The sequence below is a fragment of the Colletotrichum graminicola genome, assembly GCF_000149035.1.
Source record: "Colletotrichum graminicola M1.001 genomic scaffold supercont1.48, whole genome shotgun sequence".
Taxonomy (NCBI): Eukaryota; Fungi; Ascomycota; class Sordariomycetes; order Glomerellales; family Glomerellaceae; genus Colletotrichum; species Colletotrichum graminicola.
This window is the reverse complement of record NW_007361052.1, coordinates 92,134-118,021: the sequence shown is the minus strand read 5'-3', so window position 1 is coordinate 118,021 and position 25,888 is coordinate 92,134. Positions and strand designations below refer to the sequence as shown.

The 25,888-nt window shown below is 51.7% G+C and overlaps 9 protein-coding genes across 9 annotated transcripts; 3 read left to right on the top strand and 6 right to left on the bottom strand.

Moving 5' to 3' along the window:
• Positions 1-670: 670 nt before the first annotated feature.
• GLRG_09379 (uncharacterized protein) lies at positions 671-2,247 on the top strand (the record flags this gene model as incomplete). The annotated part of the gene is made up of 7 exons (XM_008100064.1): positions 671-970; positions 1,029-1,115; positions 1,201-1,327; positions 1,413-1,530; positions 1,605-1,791; positions 1,849-2,020; positions 2,111-2,247. The coding sequence occupies 7 exons, from the start codon at positions 671-673 to the stop codon at positions 2,245-2,247; spliced, it is 1,128 nt and encodes a 375-aa protein (XP_008098255.1).
• A 584-nt stretch (positions 2,248-2,831) lies between these two features.
• On the bottom strand, positions 2,832-4,288 carry GLRG_09378 (acyl-CoA dehydrogenase domain-containing protein; the record flags this gene model as incomplete). Its single annotated transcript, XM_008100063.1, has 4 exons — positions 2,832-3,242; positions 3,300-3,408; positions 3,462-3,935; positions 3,987-4,288. 4 exons carry the CDS (start codon positions 4,286-4,288, stop codon positions 2,832-2,834), a joined length of 1,296 nt encoding a protein of 431 aa, XP_008098254.1.
• Positions 4,289-5,155: 867 nt separating this feature from the next.
• Positions 5,156-6,001, bottom strand: GLRG_09377 (uncharacterized protein; the record flags this gene model as incomplete). Its single annotated transcript, XM_008100062.1, has 4 exons — positions 5,156-5,361; positions 5,420-5,530; positions 5,588-5,783; positions 5,858-6,001. The coding sequence occupies 4 exons, from the start codon at positions 5,999-6,001 to the stop codon at positions 5,156-5,158; spliced, it is 657 nt and encodes a 218-aa protein (XP_008098253.1).
• A 1,434-nt stretch (positions 6,002-7,435) lies between these two features.
• On the top strand, positions 7,436-8,661 carry GLRG_09376 (methanesulfonate monooxygenase; the record flags this gene model as incomplete). The annotated part of the gene is made up of 2 exons (XM_008100061.1): positions 7,436-7,488; positions 7,539-8,661. The coding sequence occupies 2 exons, from the start codon at positions 7,436-7,438 to the stop codon at positions 8,659-8,661; spliced, it is 1,176 nt and encodes a 391-aa protein (XP_008098252.1).
• Positions 8,662-8,793: 132 nt separating this feature from the next.
• Positions 8,794-10,619, bottom strand: GLRG_09375 (cytochrome P450; the record flags this gene model as incomplete). The annotated part of the gene is made up of 4 exons (XM_008100060.1): positions 8,794-9,202; positions 9,256-9,337; positions 9,403-10,134; positions 10,211-10,619. The coding sequence occupies 4 exons, from the start codon at positions 10,617-10,619 to the stop codon at positions 8,794-8,796; spliced, it is 1,632 nt and encodes a 543-aa protein (XP_008098251.1).
• A 2,111-nt stretch (positions 10,620-12,730) lies between these two features.
• Positions 12,731-13,352, bottom strand: GLRG_09374 (uncharacterized protein; the record flags this gene model as incomplete). The annotated part of the gene is made up of 2 exons (XM_008100059.1): positions 12,731-12,784; positions 12,891-13,352. The coding sequence occupies 2 exons, from the start codon at positions 13,350-13,352 to the stop codon at positions 12,731-12,733; spliced, it is 516 nt and encodes a 171-aa protein (XP_008098250.1).
• Positions 13,353-14,691: 1,339 nt separating this feature from the next.
• On the bottom strand, positions 14,692-18,999 carry GLRG_09373 (uncharacterized protein; the record flags this gene model as incomplete). The annotated part of the gene is made up of 1 exon (XM_008100058.1): positions 14,692-18,999. The coding sequence occupies one exon, from the start codon at positions 18,997-18,999 to the stop codon at positions 14,692-14,694; it is 4,308 nt and encodes a 1,435-aa protein (XP_008098249.1).
• A 1,954-nt stretch (positions 19,000-20,953) lies between these two features.
• On the top strand, positions 20,954-22,072 carry GLRG_09372 (uncharacterized protein; the record flags this gene model as incomplete). The annotated part of the gene is made up of 1 exon (XM_008100057.1): positions 20,954-22,072. One exon carries the CDS (start codon positions 20,954-20,956, stop codon positions 22,070-22,072), a length of 1,119 nt encoding a protein of 372 aa, XP_008098248.1.
• Positions 22,073-22,903: 831 nt separating this feature from the next.
• Positions 22,904-25,486, bottom strand: GLRG_09371 (mechanosensitive ion channel; the record flags this gene model as incomplete). The annotated part of the gene is made up of 1 exon (XM_008100056.1): positions 22,904-25,486. One exon carries the CDS (start codon positions 25,484-25,486, stop codon positions 22,904-22,906), a length of 2,583 nt encoding a protein of 860 aa, XP_008098247.1.
• Positions 25,487-25,888: the final 402 nt, after the last annotated feature.

Sequence of the window (25,888 nt, the reverse complement as noted above, 5' to 3'; positions counted from 1 at the left end):
CCTAAAACAATTTGCACCTTCCGACTTTGGTAATGAGAGAGATAAGTTGGTTTCGGTGGCGTGCTATCAATAAGCAGGCTGGCATAGTGGTTCGCAGCCATTGGAGTCCGAAAAGCTTCAAGTAGTTAACTGAATAGAAATGTCAGAGACAAGAATGCACAAATTCGCCTTGTCTACATAATCTCGAGCCATCTTCTAAGTTCATATGCGATGCCGTTCGCTCATTATGAGTGGAGACTGGCATGAGGATGCCTTGCCCCAAGCCAAAGGGGAACTGTCCCAATTGGTGAACCACTATATGATGTTCTGGGGCAAAAGCAGATACGGTAGATCTGAGCCTATTTCTGAAACTCTGTATAAGGTAAACGATGGGAGGAGAAGACAAGATCTCGAGACAACCGACTCTGCATGAATATGATGATGCTGAGACTTAGATCGTCTCAACCTTCCCTGTCGACTTGATATGTGGCTGAAGATCATTGTGGCGTAAGCAAAGACCGCTCCCGTTGGATTTCAAAGCACGCGATAACGCCCCGCATGCACGCGATAGCGAAACCGCTATCAATTAGTAAGAGTCCGAGTGCCGAACCCACCACTGACAACTCCACTGGAACACCTTCGGAAACCATATCACCTAGCCGGCAATATCTCGTTGCTTTGCGTTGGAACTATGGCAGCTCAGAGAGATTTAGAAAGCCAGAGGAAAACCTCGGATGAGCGGACCCCGCTGCTGGGGACGTCCGCCGGGGACGAGGCAAACCAGCAACATGCCCGGGATCGGGGCGACGACGACGACCGCAGTGGGGAACACGAAGACGTAGAACAGGTTCCTTTGATCGCATCTCAGGATGGGGAGGGAGAAAATAAGCGCACGACCGGTTGGTGGCTGTGGAGAGCTTTCTGGGTCGTCCTTGCTGTTTTCTTCTTGACCATCTTTATCAAAGGCTGGATTGATGCCAAGGACACGAACGTGAGTCGCTCAGCCGTTTCGTATACATCTCTCAGCCCAGCAGCTAACTTCGACGCAGTTTGACCTCAAAGCAGCACTTAAAAGGGCCCTTGGTGGTGGTTTGAGTGGTGCTGCGGCTATGGTCTTGCAAGTGTTGACTCTCATGGTACGTATGCACTTCTTGATAGCTTCCCTGCAGGGCAAATAGTCTTGTTCTGAGGCGGCTATTGCTAACAAAGTATTTTGTATAGCCTATAAGGACGATCATGAACTATCAGTACCGATTCGGGACTGGATTCCAAGAGGCTGTCAGTACTCTTTATCAGGACGGCGGAGTGCGAAGATACTACCAGGGTATTGGGGCTGCCCTCATTCAAGGTAAATTCCGAAGCACATATATGAGCGGCCTGTTCGTGTTGTTTTCTTTAAGCGTGTGCATACGGACTAACCGTCGTATCGATAGGACCCGTATCTAGGTTCGGCGACACCGCTGCCAATGCCGGCATTCTTGCCCTCCTTGAGTCGAATTCCTTCCTGAACCAGCTGCCTACGCTCATCAAGACAATCTTCGCTTCTCTTTGGTAAGTCTAAGATTGCTGGTAGTGTGGTAGTTATAACTGTGCTGGTGCAAGACTAACCGGATTTTGCTGTGAAGCGCTGCTGCTTTCCGCATGATCCTGACGCCCATCGATACTCTCAAGACCACACTGCAGGCTCAAGGCTCCAAGGGTACCGCCATCCTCCGCAAGCGTATCAAGACGCATGGCGTTGGAAGCTTATGGTGGGGTGCCTTTGCAACAGCTGCAGCGACATTCGTTGGGCATTACCCCTGGTTTGGAACAGTAAGCAGATAAATCCCGGCCGCTACATGTGCAGCGGTGACTTACCGACTGCCATAGTACAACTATCTCTCCGCCAACATCCCTGAGCCGGAAAAGGGCCACTTATTTTTATGGCTTCTCCGCCTTGCTTTCATCGGGTTTTGCGCTTCGATCATCTCGGACTCAGTGTCGAACTCCCTTAGAGTGGTAAAAACCTACCGGCAGGTCAATGACACCCAAGTGTCCTATTGTCAGTCTGCCTGTCATGCCTTCCTTACTCTCCTTATCGATTTGATGAGCATGGGCCATTTTACTGACTGTTTCTTGCTCCAATCCGTAGCAAAGGCAGCAAAGCTTGTCATCCAGCGAGACGGGTTCGTCGGCTTCCTTGGGCGTGGCCTCAAGACCCGCATTCTTGCCAACGGTCTGCAAGGCATTCTCTTTTCCATCTTGTGGAAGCTTTTCCTTGACCTGTGAGTTATGAAAACATGTTACAAAGCTGCTCTGAAACAAACTAACTTATTATTACAGCTGGGAGAAGAAGACGCATTCTTAATCTTGCCCCAATTCCATTTACTTCCAGCTTAACCTGATATACTGGCTATTCGGTGGAATAACAGTATCTCTCACAAAATTTACATAGTAAATGAGTAGAATGCCTGGGGGTTATCTTTGGGGTATTGCTTCGGTCTAAAGACGGCTTATATCAAAGGGACATTAGAATTGATCATACGAGTATGCACATCAGGAGCACTGCTGTATCTGTTGGTAGAGAGTACACACATAGATCAATCGCAAGCAGGCAACACAAAGCCTATTCCGGTTTCTCGGTTATAGCCTTTTCCAAGTAAATTGACGGCGATTTGATCCTATGTTACGGCAGGAACAATTCATACGAATCGCGTCATCAGCTAGAGCTGATTATGCATATGCTTGTTACAAAGACAACGGACATTCAAAGCAACTAGGAAGTTACACTTGAAACATGATCTACAGAAGTAAAACAATGATTGGAAAGAGATCATACAATCTCGAACATTCTATTTCCCCTTCCTTATCCATCAGGTGTACCAGGTAGGCTCGGGGATCTCACCTAGAAGCTGATACCTTCCCAATTCCCGGTTCTTATAAGCCACCGGGTCGTGTAAACTGTGTGTACGGATATCCCTCCAAAACCTGTCCAGGCCGACTTTCGTTGCGGTAGCCCTGGCCCCGGTGACTTCAAAGACGCCTGCTGTCACCCGCAAGCCTGTGTCTGTTGCGGTCACCTTCACGCTTGCAACCCACTCAGCCGCCTCTCCTCGAGCCTCCGCAGTTACATTGGCCCTCTCTGACGGGTCTCCTGAGCTTCTGTACAGTTTGTCGATCTCAAGACCTGCCTTGTCGGCCAAAGCTTCAGCGGCGCGAAGATGGGCAAAGAAGTTGCCGTAGGTTGAGAGAATGTAAAACTCATCCACTGCCTTTTCCTTGTTCTTTAGGTAACATTTAGTGTCTGTATTCCCAGGAAAAGCTCTACAACGGATACTTACATCACCGCCAAAAGGCCAAGCACGTGTGTTCCGTTTGGTGTAGGCCGAGGCAAAGTTCAAAGCACCCCAGGCGATGCCAATGTAGAAGTTGCTGAAAACCAATTGAATCCTAAGACATAGCGTCAGATATCGTCAAGTATCCGCACTCCACGAGAAACTTACGTCGGCAGAAGCAGAGTCGCGAATGGGATGCTCAGAATTGAGGGGTCTGGCTTCTTTTTGCTAGCATCCCATCCCAAGGCGTCAGCCCAAGGCGCAGTGACGTTCTCAATAATGACGCTTCCGGATTCACTGAGACGTAGTCCGACGTTATCCCAGTTATGGAGGAATCTGACCCCTGCCTGGTCCGTCTTCACAATAGCGTATATGTGATCTTCTGTGCCCTCCAGCACACCTTCGAGCACTGTCAAATCGGAAATGACACCGCCTGTGTTGAAATGTTTGAGACCGTTGAAGACAATCTTGTCGCCGTCCGAAGTGATCTTGTGATCACTGTCTCTAGGGTTCACTGCTCCTCCGACAAAGTAATTGTTAGAGATAATCAGATCTTGAAAGCGGTCTGCTTGCTCTGGGTTTCCAAGGACGTTTGCTGTAGTTGACCAGAGCAAGTGATAACCCAGGAGCATTCCAATTGAACTATAACTACTAGTCAGAACACGAAAGTGTGTCAATCAGATCAGTCCTTACCCATCCCCTTTCGCGACCGTGCGAATAACCTTATAGCCAACGCTCCACGGCTGCTCGCCGCCACCGTACTTCTTCCAGCCAAGGACCTTCAAGAGTCCAGAATGTTTGAGGAGCGCAATCTCTGCCCGAGGTGACTTGTTCTCTCTCTCACGTAGCGCGGCATCTCGAGCAAGAATGTCTGCAATCTCCTGAGATCGCTGCAACCAACCGGCCTCGTCGGTTGGGAGCTCTGGCCATCTTGTTCTGTACTCATCGTAGACCTTGGGGTCTGTCGAGGGCACGTCGTGGGCGTTGCTGCTCATCGTATCCGGCTCGAGCACGAGGTTGAACAGATACGTTGAAGTATGGTGAATATAAGTCCCTAGTACTTGGATGATATGACAAGAAGAGAAATAATCAATGCTTGGGGGAATGTATGCAATCAAGGGTCATGTGTGAAGGTTTGGCGAAGCTGAGCATTGCGTATTTAAAGCCTATTGATACGATGCGAATTTATGAGCTTGAGCCATGGAGTTCGACCCCTCAAATTATCGGACGGCTGAGCGATAATCACCAATGCCCCCTGTCATTGACGTAAGTGGGTTGTGATATGTCGCAATCGCAACTGGTGCGTTGTTCCAATGTCACACCTTGAGCTTTTTTACTACATGTATTGATACTTCCAGTCTTATAAGATGCGTATGTACAGTGTTGTACTTCTACCAATGTCATAGGTACCTCTACTGCTTCTTGGCAGATGTTATAATAACAGTGATAAATGTGTGATTGGATGTATTTGAATGTTATTAGTACTGCTAGCTGATGGAATTTCCAGCTATTCAGGCAACAAGCCCAATGTAGGCTTGTCTAGAATTATGTACCCTGGGCTAATGTTTAGCCGCGTTACATGATCAGCATATATCGGGCTGTTTATTTACTGGTTATATAATGAAGATATAACATCATAAACTTTAATGTTTCGTGCTTAATCGGAGTACCCAATCTCCATCTCCTCCCCAATAAGTCGTTGTTATCTTTGGACACCGTCATTCTATATTCCTCCTTGTCTTTGGAAAATACCGAGACGTGTCTCCTAATGGTAATTCCAGTATTGAGTCCTTCAGCAGTAGATGAAAAGTTAGATACCTGGATATGTTAGCTGTCCGGTTGCCTGAAAGTAACAACCAGTCTCACCATCCAACAAGCCCCGCAAGAAAGGCAAAAATGCCGCCAGTCTTCTTTAATCTGACAGAGGCAGTATGGTTCCCATCTGCTGCAGCAAAGTAACTCGCAGCAACAGCAACAAAGGCGATTTCTGCCAAGACGAATACCAATATATAGACAATGTTCGTCGGGAGAGATGCGACCAAATATGCGAGAATGAAAACACACCAGACTGTTTGAAAGCAATATAGTCAGTCTCACCCGGCAAATTTGTACGTTGAATGACTCACTAGTCATGAAAAGGCCCAATGCATTGTTGAGCTGCTGAATGTCATCGCCGTATGCAGCAGCCACCCCAAATGAGGGAGTCAAGATGGCTCCGTAGCCCGCATAGAATAGTCCTATCATATGCGTGAATAATGATTTGCAAAATCCAGGTTGGGATTAAAGCAACATACCGAACGCGCTGAACATGCTGTAGCCGAAGCCATTTCCAGCAGTAAGCTCCCATTGAGCCGAGATCAGGAGCCCAAACGCGGCGAGGAAGAAGTAATTGGCGATGTAGACATTGGTAGTAGTGACTCCCCGCCATTCCATCAAGCTAAGCGAAAGTGTTGTCAAGGTCGTCGAGAAAGCCCCAACGGGTAGCGAAGTCTGAAATATTGGAGGTGAGAAGTCGATTCATCTGAGGCATTGGAGTAGTTTTGCTCGCTGAATGATAAACTTACTGCTGCGGTGGGAAGTGGTCTCCGTGCGGGAAACCGAGACGCATTGATTTGAATCGTTTCAGATCTTTCTACGGTCTTCTCAGACCTCAAGGGCTCGATTCCTTTCTCATCTGCCCCATTTTGGGCTGAAGGATGGAGAGGCATTGTGAATAACTAGTTTCAGACGAGCAATATTTGGTGCATGCAACCTATGGAGCAATGCTGAGATAAAGAAGGGGAAGCAAAGCGTTTTGTGCCACCTCAAAACTGCTCGACGAGTCAGGGTAAGCGGAAGAATGACGGGTATTGGCGGTGCTATTCAAACTTAGCGGTTCTTCAGAACTTGGTTACGTTGATCCCTGGCCACGCAGAAAGACAAAAAGCTCAGAGATACTGAAGCTTACAGTCGCCATTAATTAATTAGCTGAAGCAAGGGTTCGGATAAGGTTTGAAAGGTTAGTGTAGGTAGAAAATTGCCCCACCTCAGAGGCCTAATAACGGTACTTTTTTCATGGTGCTTTCTAGTACCAAATTAAGTAGTGGTATTAGCTGTAAATCTGGCTTCATTTTTACGCTATAGGTGCTACGAGTAGCTATCTGGGCTGCTTGGGAGGCAACACCTCTAGAATGGCTATAGGAACAAGCAGACTCTATATAGATAGAGCCTTGTCGCCTTCACCTAGTAATAGAGAATAAGGGAGGAAGGATTTGGTACTAGCACTTAAAATTAGCCCTTTTCCCACATGATTGTAAGTACAGTTACCTGCCAATCAGTCTCTATATCTGGTTAGTAAGTAAAACACTATCCTTCGGGATCCTTGTGTAGGTGTAGAGGAATGGAGTGATGGATGGGGGGTAGTGCTGACCCCACACGCAGGTCGTCAGAACCCCGCATTGTCTCTCTACCGTTCATGGATCATCTTGCCGCCTTTTCCTATCCTCGAGGGTCTTGACGGAAGTATCCGGAGAAGGGTGTTGGAATGGGAACGAGGTGGGGTAATTGGAAGAAACGGAGAGGCAGGAACTTTTGCTTGGTCCATCGGACAACCTTCGTCCCCCAATCAGTTGCGAATTCTCAAGCTCGCCATTGTGTCCATAATGATGTGATTGCCTCAGAGAGAGATTGATTAAGAGGAGCAACTGTCTCCATTGGCTTCGTATCTCTCGTTAGTTATGTGCCGTGAAATTCCATGGTGGGGTAAAGCGCATCTATCTGAACTTTGACATGCATCTGTCGTTGCACTCCGAGATCACGCAATAGCTTGATATCCGGTCAGTGATACGGCTTCTCCAACTGGGCCTTCCTGCAAGATGTCGATCACTCGGTCTTCCATGATGACAGAAAGATTAGATGAACAAGCTCGCCATACTGGAACCTGATTATCTCATAATATGTCGGATGCCTGAACACCACAGTCTAGGGCCACTGCGCATCAGCTTATGTTCGGTCCAAAAAACCCGAATAATTCTTCACTTTGAGCACTGCCTTCAACGTCACTATAATTGGTCTCTGAAGCAAATTGCCTCAGAAGCTCATAGTTATCGACGCATCTATTATTGGTATTCTCCTCTTGGACCAGCTGTTCGTCATTTGTCAGGATGTCAGCTCAACCGCATCCCCTCAATACCGAAGCTGACAGATTACTCTTCGCGTACGCTTTATTGTCTCAAAAGAATAGTACACCAATCACTGACCGCTTAGTTACTGGGTTCCAAATGTTTCAGGGGGCCTGATCATCAGCAAAATCCCCCAGAAGACCAACTGGGATCTAGCAAGCAACGTCAAGTACGCGAGGGCGGCGGAGAGGGCTGGCATCGAATACGGTCTGACCCAAATTCGCTTCACTTCTGGATATGGCGCCGCAAACCAGCACGAATCCGTATCGTTCTCCCAGGCGATCCTTCAGGCCACAGACACTATCAAAGTAATTGCCGCTATCCTTCCCGGACCCTGGAATCCAACGACGGTGGCGAAGCAGATTGCTAGCATCGACCACTACAGCAACGGCCGCATCGCCGTGAACATTGTCAGTGGCTGGTTCAAGGGCGAGTTCACAGCCATCGGTGAGTGGTGGCTAGAGCACGCCGAGCGCTACCGCCGCAGCAACGAGTTCATTCGCTGCCTAAAGGGTATCTGGACCGCACCGGATGACACTGGATTCACTTTCGGCGGCGACTTCTACCGCTACCGGAACTACGTGCTCAACCCAAAGCCAGTACAGAAGCCGCACCCAGAGATCTTCCAGGGTGGTAACAGCGACGATGCTCGGAACAATGGCGCCGAAGTCAGCGACTGGTACTTCATGAACGGCAATGACCTCGACGGGTTCCGCGCCCAGATAGAGGATGTCAAGGCTCGCGCCGCCAAAGTCGGTCGCGAAAATGAGGTCCGCTTTGCCGTAAACGGCTTCGTCATCGTACGCGAGACCGAGGAGGAGGCCGTCCGAGTGCTGCAAGAGATCCAGGGTAAGGCTGATAAAGAAGCCGTTAACGCCTTCCGCGACTCTGTTCAGCAGGCCGGGGCGAGCACCTCCAATATGAAAGGCATGTGGGCCGACAGCAAGTTTGACGATCTCGTGCAGTACAATGACGGCTTCAAGACGAAGCTCATTGGAACGAAGGAGCAGGTCGCCGAGCGTTTGGTCCTCTTGAAGAGTCTCGGGGTTCACCTTGTTTTGACAGCTTTCTTGCACTATGATGACGAGATTGAAGAGTTCGGAAAGCATGTTCTCCCGCTCGTTAGACAATACGAAAAGGAGGGTCGGGGCAAGGACGTTAACTTCGAGATCGAAAGGACTGGGGATGTTTACAGGAAGAAGCAGTAAATTAGTACTATCGATGCACTGAATGGATACTTGAATACTTCTAATACCACCGGAGTCTGCTCAAGAACAAGGCGCTAGAATATTAAGTGAGCTTTCGTTCGGATTATCCCGCATCTCTCGAACTCCCCGACCTTAGACTCGCAAGGTTTCCCGAGCCTTATTGTATTCATCCAATACTTGTTTTGCCCTTTCCGGACTCCTGATCCTGAATTGCATAGGGAAAGGCAACGGCTCGAGAATGACATTCGAGTTCGTCGCTTGGGTATCGAAAGTCACGTCTTCGCCAGTAGCCGGGCACTTCTTCAGTCCCATATCGAACGCCCAGCACACTCCCGCTCCCGCGATGAACATTTCATCGTCGACGAGGGTCTGGCCCAGACAAGTCCGGCGGCCCCATCCGAACGTGTGCATACCTACGCCCTCGCGGAAATTTGGATAGCGGGTCAGGGGCTCCTGGTAAGTGGGAAAGCTTGGGTCGAGGTAGCGATCCGGACGGTAGTTGTCGTAGTCGGGGTACTTTTCGGGGTCGCGGTTGATGTTCCTGAGGAATTGATGTCAGCAACGCTTGGTTAAAGTCTAGGGGGGACGGAATACCATTCGCAAGCAAGGACGATGGTGCCTTTCTCAATCCGGACACCTTGAAACTCAGAATCCTTCTCGCACTGGTGAGGAACCCCTGCGAAAATCTGTTAGTTCCCAAGCCTCGTCATCGAACCATTCTCTGCTGTCAGTCTGACTTACCGAGGGGGACTCCAGATCTCCACCGAAGAGTCTCCTTCAAGCATGCCCTTACAGTCGGTAGCTGGGCAAAGTCGTCCCGGGTTGGCATCCTATCGCCACAGGCCATGTCGATCTCATCCTGACACTTCTTCAGCCACTCGGGGTGAAGCGCCATGCACATCAGGAAGAATTGCAAGGGCCCGGAGATGGTCACCACCCCCACCAGACACTGGAATCCAAGCATGCAGGCGGCAAAGTCCTCCTCCTTCCCGTCTTGCTCCAACGTCTTATTTCCTCCGGCTTCTAATTGTTCGAAGTACCTATATGCCCAGGTGTCCACGGGCAAGTCGCCTTTTCGGAACCTTGCCTTGGCAAGACGGAACGACTGCAGCCACCACGCACGCTGGTTATTGACTCTGTTGACTTCGAATCTGCGCCACGGGTTGTACCGGACAAGGTCTGCGAGATGCCATATTGGCGTTATGGTGTTGACAATGGGACCTGAGACTGACATCCGCGTCAGTGTCTCAAGAGCGCTGTCTCCGTAGGCTTTCCCCTGTGTGGAGTCATCCCAAGAAAGACGGCTCATTATGCGGCCTGTCATCTCCCGGGTGTTGTTATGGAACTTCTCAGGGTCTAGCAGGAGAGTCACTAGCCACCGTTTGACCTCGTTGTCGACGTGCCCGTAAAACTGATGCTGGTGCGCGGCTGCCATGGCAGCGTGAACCCATTTCCGCTGGTATTTCCATGTTTCTACGCAAGGAATAAGGTGTTAGTGTCAGTGATCACCCCCCTAGCCGCGTCCTTGGTCTATACAAAAATGACTTACCGTTACGATCCATTAATGCAGAATACGTGGGCCCTAGCTTGTGGTCGATAAGAGCTCTAAGCTGAGGCCGGCCCGCGAAGTTGTTCCCATCTTTGACCAGAACCTCTTGCGCCATCTTCTCATCTGAAATGATGACAAACTTCTGGCCAAGCATGCTCGTCTGGTAAATTGGTCCGAATTCGTCCGCCCACTCTTTGAGCTTGAGCCACATGCCAAATCTGGGCAAGTCATGGACGCGGCCGACGATAGGATACTGTTTGGGGCCAGGAAACCTAGTGCGCTTCTGACGTGCCTTGTCGTCGTCGCCCCTGCGGCCGGTCCATAGTGAGAAGTGACGGAACGAGGAGAAGAGCAAGCCCGGTACGACGAGAACGCCGAGGTAGAGCAAGAGCGAAGAAAAGCTCTCCATATCCGAAAGTATCGACGTAGGCGAAACGTGGAAAGGTAGCAAAATACTTGTTGAAGAGACTCGTATAGCGACTATGGTAAAGAAACAGTACAATGAGGGGCCGAAGATCATATATGTAGGTCTCAGTTATCCTATAGTGTCACATGCAGGACTGGCAGGCATCTATCAGTCGCCTGCTGGGGTCTGTCTATTCGAATCCTCTCTTGGTCCAGCACATAACCACCCAGTAAGTCGAGGGTAAGAAGAGGATCGCATCTACGCTAGCCAACAATAGGATCCAAGCTAACGGCCATGGGGTTCAGCCCCCTACCATTTGTCAAGGATGCCAACAGCCGGGACGGCTCTGACGGCACCCTAGCACCCCCAGCCTACCTCTATTGTGGCCTGCTTTATCACGAGCCAATGAGGCTGGAATAGAAGTGGAATGAGTGTGTACTGCAAGAAGCGCCTACTCTCCTGTTGCTTAAGCTTTATTGCTGCCAATCTTGAGAGGTTTTCAAGTTCACCATTCTCGGTATCGGCCTCCCGAACGGAAAAGCAAGTTGACATACTGGGGATCTAATCCAAGATGACCCTCTCCCCTCTCTTGATCGGACTAATGGCAACGCAACAGCAGAGCGCATCTGTCGTCAGCTCGGTTAACAAACATTTTGGGAGAGGATGCCACATCTCAACGGTGATAAGCACGGGCAAGTCGCCACCGCGCAGCATCGTCAGTAAGATCGTAGGCCGGAATAGCGCGAGCATAAGCGCCATAATGCTATTTTAGCGTTACATCGTGGCCAACACTAAGTCACACAACCTTACTTCCGAGTTCCGATTCAACGGTGAATGCAAGTAGGTAGATAATCGCTAATATCCCTGCCTCCGGCATGCCCTTGGCGGCCGTTGTGAATCATTACTCCAGCGTCACTTTGGTTGAACTGGCATTTAAATGCAAAGCCAGTAACTCCAACACCAGCATTCGTATCAGTTATTTAAAGCTGGGAATCAAGGCTGCGGTCGAAGGGCGCGGGTAAGCAAGATGCAGAATCAGGCATGGATGAAGTGGGGGGTTGATGTGCGTGCTGTGAAATATTGACAGGTTGCATAGTAAGGCGATGGATGCGGCGGCGTTCCAAAACTGGCGACCTCCTCGTTCCCACCTGCGCTTATCATGCAGTAAGATCCAAGATAGCACCATTACTGGATAGGATTGGTGGCCTACCTGTCTTAACCGTGCGGGCGCCAAGAACACCTTGTCAGCATCAGGAGCGGGTGGAAGCGGCTGGTGCCTAGATTTTCCTCTACTAGTCTCTTGACTAAATGTTAGGGAGCTTGAGTGGTGGCTGGTTTGACGTGTGTAGCGTACACAGACAACGTAGAACCCTGTGAGGTGGCACTGCGGGACGAACAATAAGCAGCATATCGGGATATCGTTCCATTGTGACTCGGATCTGGGGTGAGCTGGCGAGAGACTAGAATAAAGTGTATCCATAGTTCGATACTATGCACTTGATGTATCAAACCCAATTCTACAACTAGAGATGTAGACGTGGCCTGTTCATCCGATATGATGTGAAAGTCAACTGTAACATCCTTTCAGCCAAAAAGCTCTCTCTCAAGCAACTTCTACTTCGACCCGAATCATCGGCTGCAACAAATTCTCATATAAATCAAGTTTTAAAATCATTGTAAAGCTAGCCCGGAGCCCTTCGACGCTGTTCATCATATACTTCGACCAGCTAGCTACCTGGGGAGATGTATTATCACATATTTGGGCGATGGATTTCTCCCCTCTCCCGGTGTAGTTGGAAATCAAGAACAGGGATATTTATATTTCCATATTTTAGGGTTAATAAAATTCTGGAGCACAAAGAACATCGTTCTACATATCAACTGGCTCTTACATGGCAGGGTCAGATTGCTACCTTGTATCAGACTTACCGATTCGATACAGGGAATGTCGCTACTTACAACAGATATCTAAAAAAAAAAAATCAAAGAGAAGAACCCCTCCCTCCCCTTCAGATGCCCAAGGTAGCATTCACTGTAATAAAGCCAGCTGTCTTCAATTTTCCGGCGCGCCATACACTCTACTAGATGACTCCACAACCCTGAACTTACCCGCTTCATGGGTCGTTGAAGGGCGGCACCGGTTGATCGGGGTGCTTTTCCTTGATGTGCTATATCATGAACCAAGGTCAGCAGACATATCCCATTCCATCTCGGGTTTATCTTCAGATTAATTTGAGATATGGGAAAGGGGAGGAGGGAGAGGGGAGGACTTACCCGAGTGCGCGTCCATGCAACCGTGTACGACTTTCCGCAGCCGGCGAAAGGGCAGTGAAAGACGCGTCCACCGCGTCCACCGCCTTTGCCTCGCTGACCGGAGCCTCCAGAGCCGCTAGGGCCAGGTGTGCTGCCGCTGCCGCTGCCGCCGCCGCTGTCCTCATCGTCACCGTCATCATCATCATCATCATCATCATCATCGTCGTCGTCGCGGCTCTCAACATCGTCGTCGCGGCTCTCAACATCGCCGTCACCGTCGCCGTCGGCGTCGGCGTCCGGCATGTTGACGTCCTCTTCCATCGCCGCTGCCGCCTTTGCAATCTCGTTGCTCATCTTGGCGAGCGCGTCGAGCGAGGCGCACTCGAACTCGTGCCAGCCGGCGGGTGAGCTATTATAGACCTCGACGAGCGCGTCGCGGATGAGGTCCGTGAGGGAGGCGCTGGAGGAGCCGGGCGATGACATTTTCGTCTGCGCCGTCTGTTGTCGTCTGGCTCGTGATGATGTCCGATAACAATTGGGTGCTAAATACCACGAGATGATGAAAGAAAATATGCTCTTCGTCGCTTCCGTATAAAGACTGTATTGACGAGGAAACATGGGACTGGGCAGTCGAGTTCATGGTCTTGATTATATAGTATTCTGGTGCTTCCATCTTGGTAACAGCATGAAGAGAGTTGTTCTCTCCAGTCTAGTCGCTATCAAAGCCTCGAAGCCGTTGGAGGGTCTACAAAGGCGGTTTGTGCCCTCGGCTCATTGATGCTCGAGGGCAAGGGTCGAATATCACAATGTAATCACAAAGATAGACTCAACGGCGAAAGGATGAAAGCCGACAGACAAAGATAGTACTCATTCTTCTTCCCTTTCCAGAACCATACCATGGTACGCCCCAGTGCTCAAGAAGACGGCGGTGCGAACTTGGTCAAGGACGCAAAGGGGTCTGACCAAGAAAGTATTCAATCTTTGACCACCTGTCCACGAAGAGTTTGGATTATCTACAAGCAAAAAAGAGAGGGCTGAATAGACTGGTCGATGACAGTTACCTTGCGCTCTTACCGGGCCGTTCCGGCCGTGGCCGATGGAGTAAACTTAAGAACCATCATTGTCGCGCTCATCACTGTATCCGTCATCATGCTCCATATTATCATACTCACCCAATTTACTATCTAAGTACTCATCATATCACCCATGGTACTCATATTACTCCTTGTGATTCTCTTTGCGCTCCTCCTCATCACCGTACCCTTCCTTAGGGTTGGTGCCTGTAGTCCGTGCTGGTCCCAGTCCTAAAACACACAAGCAGCCTGCTCTATGCAAACATTAGATGACAACTTGTCTTCCAGCTCAGCAGAATCAGGAAGAGGAATATCATGCAGCCGACGTGATGTCTGGTAAGTGTGTTGCGATGCCGGGCCTATATCTGACAAGCTCCTCTACTGCCCATGGTATCCATAGCAGCAGTGGCTATATATATTCGTACTTCCTTTCAACCAGGCAACCAAACAACAGCACTGAAGAATCAGAGTTTACAACGAGAGTTTCTCAAGTGAAGATTCTTGTATTAAACCTACCTACTTGTAGGTACTCGCCAGATGTAGCGTGATATGGTGGGTGCAGTGTGGCACTTATCTCAACTAGGCAGCCCACAATGGCTGCCTTCTTCGTTACGCATAACAGAAACCATTCTCCCTTATTATCCGTCACCAGTTCTTTGCAGGTCACCATGCCTGTGATATCAACATACACAATAAGCGTATGCAAAGAGCCCACAGGATCTACGTCTGGATAGACTTGCTAGTAGACTTTATTTGTAGTCCCATGGGTCGTCACCCCAGTCATCTCCAGAGTAGTCGACCGCAGGACGTTTTGCCCACCTATCTTGCGGTCCAGGCCCTACATTTACCGGGACAGTACTAACAGCCGTCTGTGAATGAGGCTTTGAAAAGAGGGGCGCTACAAAAAGGTCGCTCTTCGCAGGAACCCTCGCATCGTTATGTATGTGTATCGTGGATGGCAGGTGAGACTTCTGCATTGGGGCGGCGGCCTGAACTAGAGAGTCTTGCTGCTGTTTTGAGGGGACGATGGCTTGTTTTCCAACAGTCACCAGTTGCGGTTTCAGAACCGGTTGTATCTGTACCTCCGAGACATCCATAGTAGAAACTGATGCAGCATCTGATAAGTTGTCACTGGTCTGGTCTTTTGGCGGTCCTGCGGGCGGGACCAGTCCGACAGGCGGCACATTTGTTGGTCGCTCTTCCACCTCGTTTGGTTGTTGAACCGCAACTTCTGTGCTAAGTTGCGACGTTGTAGCTAAGTACGGTTCCTGTTGAAGCGGGGTATCTTGTCTGTGGAAAGGTTGGTGAGAGCTGCTGCTGAAGCCTTTGCCTTGAGACACGGCCTCGTCGATTAGTTGTATTGACAGATTGGGTGGAACTGGAGCAACATAGCCAAACATAGACCTTTCTGGGTTGTCAGCTGTAATTGAGGCGGCCAGTTTATCGACGACTTTATCGTGAAGATGGGTATCAGCTCGGCCGTGCGGGTTGTGCATATTTATCGGCGGTGCAGCTGGTGGCAGGTGTTGTAGTCTTTGAAATTGCTGCTGCTGCTGCTGCTGCTGCTGCTGCGGCAGGATATTGGACGGCGGAGGAGCGACCTGAGGTGGGTTATGTACTGCTCGGAACTGTTGCTGCTGCGAGGGTTGTGTTGGCTGCTTTTGAAGGACCGATGCCTTATTGCCCTTCATTAACTTGGAAAGCCAACCTCCTTTGTCTTTGTCCTTTGTCAAGGTTTGCATGACTGGCGGCGTCGATCCCGGGCGCACGACATTTTGAAATGGGGCGCCGCTCATGTTGATGGGTGAGTAAGGCTGAAAAGGATTGTTTGTCACTGGCGAGTAGTCTGGATGAGACGGCAGGCTACTAGAGTTCATCGACTGAAGAGGTTCAGATATGGGCTTTTGTACGTTCGCCTGCCTCTGGGCCACTTGGTTCATCAGCCTTTCTGCGCTATAGCCTCGGGAGGACTCGGCAGATGAAGGATAAGCAGATGCGGTCGACAGATTCAGACTAGAACCTTGAGAATAGCGGCGGTTCTCTCGAGAAGTCACACTAATGGAGGCAGCTGCAGGTGTGCCTATAGAATTATCGTTTTCTAAGTGCTCTTGGATAGAATGTAGGACATGCCCCGGAGATCTGATAGGTGTCGAGGGACTCGTTGAGCCATACATATGCTGCGAGGGCAGTATTACTGTGGGGCGCATTGGTCGCTCTGACAGAAATTGGACAGTTGAACGGCCGTTTTCAGCTGGGTGCGGTGATTGCGAACCAAGTGGAGGCGGGGTCGGATACTGATTTTCACTCAGACGTGGCTGTGAATCAGGCAATGGTTCAGACCTTGAAACGTTCCGAGAGGCCTTTATGGTCTCTTCAACTGAACCGGACCGTTGGACTTGATTAAACGGAATATGAGGCTGATCATGGCTTTGGCCAGACAGTCGATGCGGTCCAGGTGGTGCTTCTTGAGAAGGAGGCCGGGCCGCAAGACTGGCCAAATTATGGGGAGGCAAAGAGTGACGGCGACTCGATGCTGACGAACTCGCGCTGCCGGGTGTTTGTTGACCAGATACTTGCTGAATGTTGCTAGTCGAGGTGGAAATAGGAATCTTCTGAGGTACCATGGGAAAACGTCGGCTTGTCGTTTGTTTAGCAGCTTCTGTTTGTGCAGTTAGGGGTGGCCTAGAAAAAGACGTGGGCCTCGATCCTGCAGGTCGTTCGGGAACACTCTGGCCGGCAGGACCTGGAGTGGATCTTGACGAGGAGTCGGAATGGGTCCCACAAAGGAAGCCAGACGATGAACGTCTCCCGTCACTCCCTAGGGGCGAAGGTGTTTGTAAAGGCGCGGAAGACTGGCCACCCGTGAGTGGGCCAAGGGACGAGACTTCACTGGAAGCATACGATGTCTGGCGTGCTAGTTCAAGGTTTGGCGGCGGCGAAGAAAGATCCGACGACTGCATGCCCCTCGTTACACTATTGAGCGCAAATTCCAAGTATGCGCGATTTTGGCTGGACGAGCTTTGCTGCTGGCGTACATCGCTCTGGGCTCTTGGACGCTGTAAGAAGTCAGGCAAGGGCGGTGCAGATCTGTTAGACGACCCATAATGGGACAAGGGAGGCCGTTGCTGGTCTGTCGACGACTGTGGGGGCGCTGTTTCGACTCTGTGAGCCGGGGGCCGAAGCACAAGAGGTAACTCGGGACCACGAGTTGCAGAGAGATATTGGGACTGAGATTGAGGCAAAGCTGGACGTTGAGTTGCCTGAACGACGTGGGATTCTTGAGTATTCATGCCCCCCGGCTGAAAGGCCGTATACCGCAGTACGTTCTCTACGATTCGGCCGGTAGGGGCTTTGGAAGTCGGCTGAGACGAAGGCGAGGGGCCCGAGATGGAGTGCCTTGGGTTGCTTGGCCCTTGAGCAGAAGAAGGGGGAGGCAGAGGCAGAGATTGCTGAGGTTGGCCTTGTAGTTGCCCCCTCGCCGGCTTCAGCACCGATGGGACATGCTGTAAACCGCCATATGAACTCCCATCTAGGGATTGGCCAACACCTGTGCCAGCACTTGATCCTTGAGTGCTACTGGGGTGCATCGACAGTGATGCCGGGCCTGCGTCCTGATGTGTTGAGGGCTGGTTGGGTTGAAACGGGACTTTGGGTGGCACTCGCGGAGGTTGCAGAACGGACGGCGTGCTTGCTTGGTCGAGGTTGGGGCGCGGGCCCATCATCAACGACATTTCTCTCGACAAAGAGTTGCTATGGTCTCGGGGCTTGAAGTTGGGCTCTCTGCTTGGCAGGGCCCGAGTCACGCTGCCTGTCACACCAGGGACATAGGGCTGATACTGGCTTTGGCGGGCTACTGAATTCGAAGGTTTCCGCTTGATAGCGAACGCATTGTTGTTGGCATCTGCAGGCAGCATTTGGGTCTGTTGGGAGGCTTTTTGGGAGGGCGAGCTGCCAGGCTTAGGCCCGGGTTGCACAGCCTCGGGATGAAACCCTGGAGAGACTTGTGATGCGCGGGTTGGCGACGATTTCTGGGATCTTGATCCTGTCCCGAATGTTGCTCCGTACAAAGCTTTGTCACTCATGTTTGTTTGATGAAGGAGATCGTGAGTTGATTGGGCTAGCGGCCTGGGTTCTGAAGGACTTGTTCGTTCGGGCAGTTCGGCAATGCCAAAGTCGGCGATTGGTATCTCTATGGGAGCTAGTACGGCATTATCAGCCATTTCTACGGGGTCTGGATGGGTCTCGATGTGGGCTGGGGCAGTATGCTCTGTTGCCATCTCGGCCATGTTCCCTACAGGATCCCAGGGCGGCGGCTGGAACGTAGAGGAGTGTCCCTGGCGAGGTTTTTCAGCGGAATCGAGACGGGGAACATCAGGGGAAGCCGCGGCAACGTTGGTGGGGCCGAGGAGATCTTGAGTCCCGCGAATGAGTGGGAGTTCGACGGGGGGCTCCGCCGCTATGTCTCCCTGCACGACGATTGCTTCTTGAACCGGCACACTGTTGACCACGGAAGGGGTGTTGGTCTCGCTCTGAAGAGGCGACACGCCCGACGTTTCGCCGACGGCGTCGAGGAGTGCTTTGTTCTTGGTGGTGTTTCCGCCGGCGTCGTCGTCAGCGGCCTTCTTGGGAGAAAGAGCGTCCCGGTCGTCCTCGTCAGCGTCAGGACTGATATCGGTATAGGCATCAGGACCCATATACATGAAGTTTTCTGGTTGGAAGAAGAAGCCGCCGCCGCCGCCGCCGCCGCCGTCGTCGTCGTCGTTCAGGGGCCCTCCGAAGCCACTGCGGTTCATGGCGAAATCGGACAGAGGCCCGCCGGTGGCGCGCATCTTTGACTTGAGATCGACATCGATGGCGGTGCGTCTCTTGAGCTGTTGCTGGCTTTCCAGCTTCTCTTCGGGTGCAAGCTCAAGTGCCGGGGCAAAGCTGTCAATGAAGTCGGGGAACTCATCGCCTTCCTTGGGGAAGTGGAACTGGACGTGGCCGTTAGGCTTGTAGCGGTAAAACCAGCGAGCACCATCATAGTCCCACTCCCAACCGGGAGGGAGGCCCGACATGTTGATACTTGGGCCGTGGCAAGTGATGGAAGCTTGGGTTGTCGTTGTACACTGTGTAGGCGGAGGTAGTCGAAGGCTCAGGGGTTTCTTTGCGAGTTGCCGAGATGCTGAAGGCCCGATTTGCGATCTCTGCTGGAGGGCTGATAGATGAGATGAGGCCCCTCAGCTTTTGGTGGGAATGACCGTTGTGTCGAGCTTGGGAATGAGGCGGTGTTCGTGATACGACGGTTACGGCACAATGTAAGAGGAAGACCGGTGCTTCAGAATGCAACTTTTCGGACAAGTTGACGAGGTGTCATTGTTACATCGAGGTTGTAACGCGCAGCACCAGCAGCACCTACTACAACAACAGTGGGCGGGAATGGCCATGTCGTGAAGAAGAGGAGAAGGGGAAATGGAGGGAAAGGTGGCGCAGGGCGTTTTGTTCTGCGACATGACTCCAATAGCGTAAGGCGGTCGGTCGGTCTTTGAGATGATGGTAAGGGCGGAAACAGAAAAGTCGGGCCAGGTCGGAGAGCTGACTAGACTGGATCGAGAGAAGCGGTGCGGCTGAGTTGCATGAGGGAACAAGCGAGCGGTGGTTTGGTGAGATTTGTGTGAGGACGACGGTCCCCATCCATCTGAATGATGATGACTGAACAAGGGCCCACTCCCAATGCGGGTTGGGCTTATTTTTAGGGGTCTCGAGCGACGTCTGTGCGGTGATGATAGCCGATTCCCACTCATCCGCTCCTCGTTACAGCATTGTTATTGGACGCTGGCTGTTCGTTGGTTGAGGGGGGGAGCCTGCATTTTTGATTTTCGACAAATTCGACGTGAATAAATTGCATCGTGGAGGAGCAGCAGGCGAGATGTGGCTGGCCTATTCTTCTCTGCAGTGTCGTCCCTTTTCTACTTCTCTCCGTCTGGCATATACCGGGGTTCTTCTAATAGAGAAACCAACTACCTATGCTGGTTGGTTCACCCGACATTCCGGAACCTTTTCCCAAAGATGTGTGTGTACCACACGGTACGTCAAAAAGAACAGACCTGTTCCACCATGACCGGTCAATCCCTGCCAGAGGCCGGCCGGGGATGGAAAAAAAGGTTATTTAGAAGCATCAGCCAACTCTGCGCATGACCAGACTAGGGTTTCCTGGCTCCATCCACGTGTCGTGGAAATACTATTCACTATACCTTTCTTAGCTTATAAGAAACTACTTATATAAGTCCACGTCCAAACGTCGACCTTCTCTGGACTGAACGATAGTCACCTTTTGGGAGAATCTAGAGGCAAAACATCTCAAGGCCATGCCTTCGGCTATTCAATATGGCCTACCTCGGTAGGTAGACGCAGCTGTGTCCAACTCAATGGCGTAGAACGAAAGAATGACATGTATATGGCATGTCTTGCTCGCGCCGAAGCCGCCTTCCTACACAACCGCGCGTGCATCATGAATACAGCGTAGGAGACTTTATCCTGCTCCAATACCTCCCTCATCTTCCCTAGAACCTGTGCCGTCTCCTCCTGCAAAGAAAGAAGTCGCGATAGCATCCACTTCCCGAATACGGTGGCCGGAGTGGTACCTTCCTACAATAGTTGGTATCTGGGTTTTCAGGCAAACAGCTTCACACCTCCTTCCATCTCTGGCCACCTACCCAACCATCTTGTTCCGGCAAGTACGCACCGTAACAGCATCACACGGTAGGTGCCGACTTACCATTGTCGGCTGAGATGCAGCTTCCTACAATAAAATGCCTTTCGTCTGAAATAACTCCATCTCCCGCCTCCATCCCCATTCCCTCGTCCTTCACCTCCTCTCTACCACACCTCTCTCCATCACCACACTTTTGGACCTCGCCTCGTTATCTGAACTCTACCAAGACACTCTCGCTACCTGTCCTTTTTTTTGGTTCCTCTTTCTGCATCATCCCTCGTTCTCTAGCTTTGCCTGCCTCTTGATATCTCCTCACGATGACTGTCTCGCGTGTCCTCAAGGCCTTGACGGCCATGTCTTCCTTGAACCTGCAACGACACGCCCAAGTCAATACTGACCAGAACCTGGTTTTGGCCGACTGCGGCATTGGTTCCAGCCCTGAGAATGCCACTTGGTCTACCTCACGCCAAATGAACTGGTACAAGGGCCCCGTCTGGTCTACCCCCGCTGAGACTGGCCCTGCCAATCCTGACCTACTCGCGCAAATGCCCTACGATGATGGCAAATACCCCTGGAACTTTCAAGGTGCTTCTGCTACTTTCCCCAACGGCGAGACATGGTCCGCTTGGATCGAAGACGGCACCCCCGAAACTCATCGCGCTAGCAAGGCCATGAGTACCACCGACGGCGGAACCACTCTTTGGTGCTACACTTACCGCGGACGCCCCCTCGGCCTAAGTGCCTCTGGCAACTCGACCTGCACCTCAGCTTTTGTCTGTAACCATCTCGAGACTGGCCCTACCCCGTGGGCCCGAACTCCAGGTGCAGATGTTCCTTCTGACAACGCCACCATCTTCACTAACACCATCAACAACTCTTCGGCCACCGAAAATACCTTGGCTGTCAAGGTCGATGTCAGCCCACGTCCTGCCCTCTGGTACGGCACCATCAACCAGTTCCTGAGTAGTATCATCTTCACCACTGGCGGCATCTGCAGCCCCAATCCCTTCTCTAATCGCTTGAACTCTACCGTCACGGCCCGCTGCCAGGGTACCAATGACACCCCTCTCAACTTCCTGCCCATCTTCTTCAACGTTCTCAAGAACCTCGGATCCCTCCCCGGCCCGGACGGCTACTTCATCCACAGTCACGGACCTGCCCCTTTCGCCAATGACACCGCGGACGACACCCTCACGCTTCCCACCACTTTCAATCTTACTGCGTACGATATGGTGACGGGAAATCTCAAGGGTTTCATCGGCTACGAGATCGAGTGGCCAGAGCAAGATATGGGCATCCATTGTTTCGACTGCAACACGACTGAATTCGACACCAACTACAACACGGCCGTCGCCTCCGCATTCGACGTGCTGTATCCTACCTACTCTCAGATAGTCATTGAGAGCAAGTGCACATTCAACACTCTTTGCTGGTAATGGCTCAAGGCAGGGGATTCAAATACCATCTCCATGAAGCTTTGACCGACCGGCTGTTTGAATGGTGTGCTGGTAGCACTAATGGACGTCATACCATTGGATGATGGGTGTTACAATATTGCCGGCAACGAGCGACGAGGCCCTGACACGAGCAACGCTTATCCCGAGAAAGAAGAGTTATTTGCAGTGAATGGCGCGCAATGATAGAGTCCAAAGCCTATCGGCCATTACACCAGTTCTAGTATGATATTATGGTCTAGTAGTAGTATACTGTTGGAATCGCAGTCTGTTCAAGTCAACAAGAAACTCCGCTTCTCAAGATGATGTGCCGACGAACTGTTGGTTGATGTTACATGAGCAACCACAATACCCGTACTGCTTTACTAGATGTGTTTTTCTTTTTCTTTTTCACGCTGAATTCGGAAAGAAAAAAGAATTGGTTGAAGTATGAATCGAGATCTCTATTGGGTATTTTACCCCGATTGCAATCTACCAAAAGGTTCCTTCTCAAACCCTTCAATGATTTGAAAACGTACGCTAAGAAAGCCTTTACCAAATTTTTGTTTTTTCTCAATCAACTCCGTCGACACCCCCGAGACCCGGGGGGAGGACTTATGGCACCTCCCATCCATCTCTCGCTCGGTGATGATGCAGAACCCAAATTTCAATCCCCCCCCCCTCTGGACTTCACTTTTCTTTCGCCACCCTCTGGGATTCAATTAAAAATACCACATTATGAAAGGAGTGTATGTGTGCCGTGCCCAGGTTGCATTCCGGGGCAAAGTGTTCCGTTCTGTCGGAAACGTGTAGATGGAGAAATGAAACATCTGTCTAGACAATGTCGCTGGGCTTCGTCCTACTGGAGCTTCGTGGACGGCTGAAAAACCTGCGGCGCTGAGAGCCAGACTCCTGAGACTGCCGCGACGCAGCTACGGCAGAAGTGGAGCTGTCGGGGCGCTCAAGATCGGATCGCTCACGGATGCTTTGGAGCCGTGCGACATGAGGCTGATGGACTTCCCTGCGAGCTTCAAAGACGTCCTGGAAATCGCTCCAGTTGTCGTCGATAAACGGCACCATACCTGTGCGCGAGTCGGCGCGAGCACGAGTAGCAACAGCCGAGATACCGACGGCGGACTGAGTGTTGGAGTGGTTCGACTGGGTATCGCCAGGCGTGGCAGGCTCGTTGCCACTGGGACCAGGGGTGGACTTGGACGAGTCGTACGACGGGGGAGCACCGCCAGCCCAGTAGAAGGGGGTGTTGCGGGAACCACCGGGTTGCACCTGCCAAGGGCCCTGGAGGCCAACACTGCGAACCTCGGCCATCAGCTGTGCGGCGAACTTGTTGTGTCTCTGGAGACGGAGGAGTTCGTTTTGGAAGTTGGACTTGTGGAAGAAGATCAAGTTCATTGTGAAGGACTGGACCTCGTTGAGAGTCTTGACCTCGGTGATGATGCGTGGTTGGTAGTCTCGCTTGTTTTCGAGACAGAAGTTGAGCATACGAGACTTGAGCTCCTCAATGAGCTCCGGGTCGGTGCCGAAACCAAGCTTGAGCTCGATGGGATCAGCAAGCCCGGCCGAGCGACGTTGGTTCAGGATGAAAAGAGTGTTGAGGACACTGTTGGGTGCCTGGACAATATGGCCCTCCATCTTCTTGAACTCGGTGTACAGCAGGGAGATCTCGGTTACGTAGTAATCATCGCCGGTTCCCAAGGTACCGGTGTTACCGTAGACAGTAACTCGGTCACCAACATCGAAGGGGTGCTTGACGAAGACGAAAATGATGGACTGCAGGAATTCCTGAGCCGTGGCCTGAAGCATCCAAGCGAGACCGAGGAAACTGGAACCGGCCGAAGCCAGGCCGGCGGCGGCCGAGCCCGAGAGAATTGAGATGAAGACAATGATGGCAATGATGACAATGATGAAGAGGAAGACCTTATCGAGCTTCTTGATAACGGAGTCGAGATCCTTCAGAGAGGCGGCAATAGCCTTGCGTTCCAGGTGAATCTCGTTGCAGGTTAACTCCATCTCCTCCATCGAAATGTCGCCGTTGAGATCCTTGTCGAATATGCCGAAGGCATGCTCTGCTTCTTCTGGGGTCGCGAAGGCAACCTGCATATCTTCAAGGAAAATGGTGTCCTGGCCGTCCTTGACCAAACTGCGGAAGATGAGGCGGGCGAGGGCATGAGCCGATCCAGTGTTACGCAGCATCTCGTAGGTGATCTTGCGGGCATGGTTGAAGGCGACCTTGCGTCCTATGAAGTCGTTCCCAACTCGGGCCGCCATGCCGCCGGCCTTGTTGAAGGCTGATCGGACATTCTTGCCCACCACGCCCATTGGAGTACGAGCGCCTGACCTGTTGACATTCTCCGTCGTGAGCCAGATAGAGTCTTCGCGATGGATTCGCGTCTTGGAATGCTCGTACAGATGGACGAGGTGATCGATGTCGCTCTTGTTGGTCTCGATTCGCTGGGCGTAGGTGCGCTGGTGAAACGAGGTTGCAATCCACTGAATGCAGATCTTTTCGACCCAGTTCAGGGCAGCCAAGACAAAGAATGCAATGATGACCTTCTGGACAACGTTAATCCACTGGACGGAGGGCAGGCTGTCCTCGTCCGGGTTGAAATCATCTGGCAAAACGCGGTGGCCGTTGAGAATGGGCGAGTACGAGATGAGTATCCCGAGCATCCACATGAAGAGTGCGGTATGCAGCTCGAGACCTTGGCCAATGTCCTTCCACTTCTTGTGGTTGCTGGAGCCCATGACTATGGCGATGCCGCCAAAGATGAGGGGCATGAAACTCGTGATCATGCGCGAAGCCCACAGTGAGCACCAGATGACCTCAAGCCAGATGCCGAACCAGGTGAGATAGACGCCATTAGGGCCGCCGATGGCTGCCTTCTCAGGGACGATGGCGAAATGACCGAGGAGAACGGGAATAAGGAGAAGAGCGCCTCCGGGGATCATATATACAGCGTAGCGGATAAATCGAGGGAACTTCCTCAACCATTTCCAGATGGCGAAGGCAAAGGCGCCGGCCTTCCGCTCAGGGGGGGCCTTTGCGGCATCGGCGGCGGTGGGGTTGGTAGCGAAGACGTCCTCGGGCTCGCGTTCACGGGTCCTACCCTGGCGTTGGGAATTCTCATGTTCCTGGTTGGAAACGAGACGCTCGGCGCGCAAAACTTCGAGATCGTCGTTGAGACGCGAGGCCTGCTCCCGGCTATCTTGTGGAGACATGGGGCGGTGTGCGTCGTCGGGAGGGGAGAGCAGGTTCTCAGTGTTAATGCGGGCCATCTTCTCCTGTTGGGGAGGCACAGAACTGGGATCTGTAGCTGTCTGGAGGCTGTCGTCTGTGTGGAATGAGTGCTTCTCATTTTCGTACGAGTCGGAGCGCTCGCGATTCGTTGGAGTCGTCATGTTGGGCGGGGTGAAGGGGCCGCAAAGGACCAACAGACGAGGTGTGAAGACTTATTGGTGTAAGTGAAAGTGGGTGGGAATATCGAATAAGTGTGTCGGCGAGGGAAGGGGGTTGGGTTGAGTTGTCCCCTGCTTGATATTGGCAGTCGGTAAAGCTGATAAACCTAACCAACGGCGGTCCTCGGTCGACTACCTAGCCGTGATGGGCAAAGAGGTGAGACGTATGTCGGTTGCTGAATACGCTTGGCCGCGGTCGGTTTGGTTTGACGCGTCTCGGTGTATTTCTCGGTGGGGGCACAGGCGGGATGCCGAGAGAGGTCCTAGGCAAGGAGCTAATGGATAGATATATCCCGGAATCTAGCGGCCGTCGTCGCCGCCGTCTGGCTGAAATCCACCGCTACG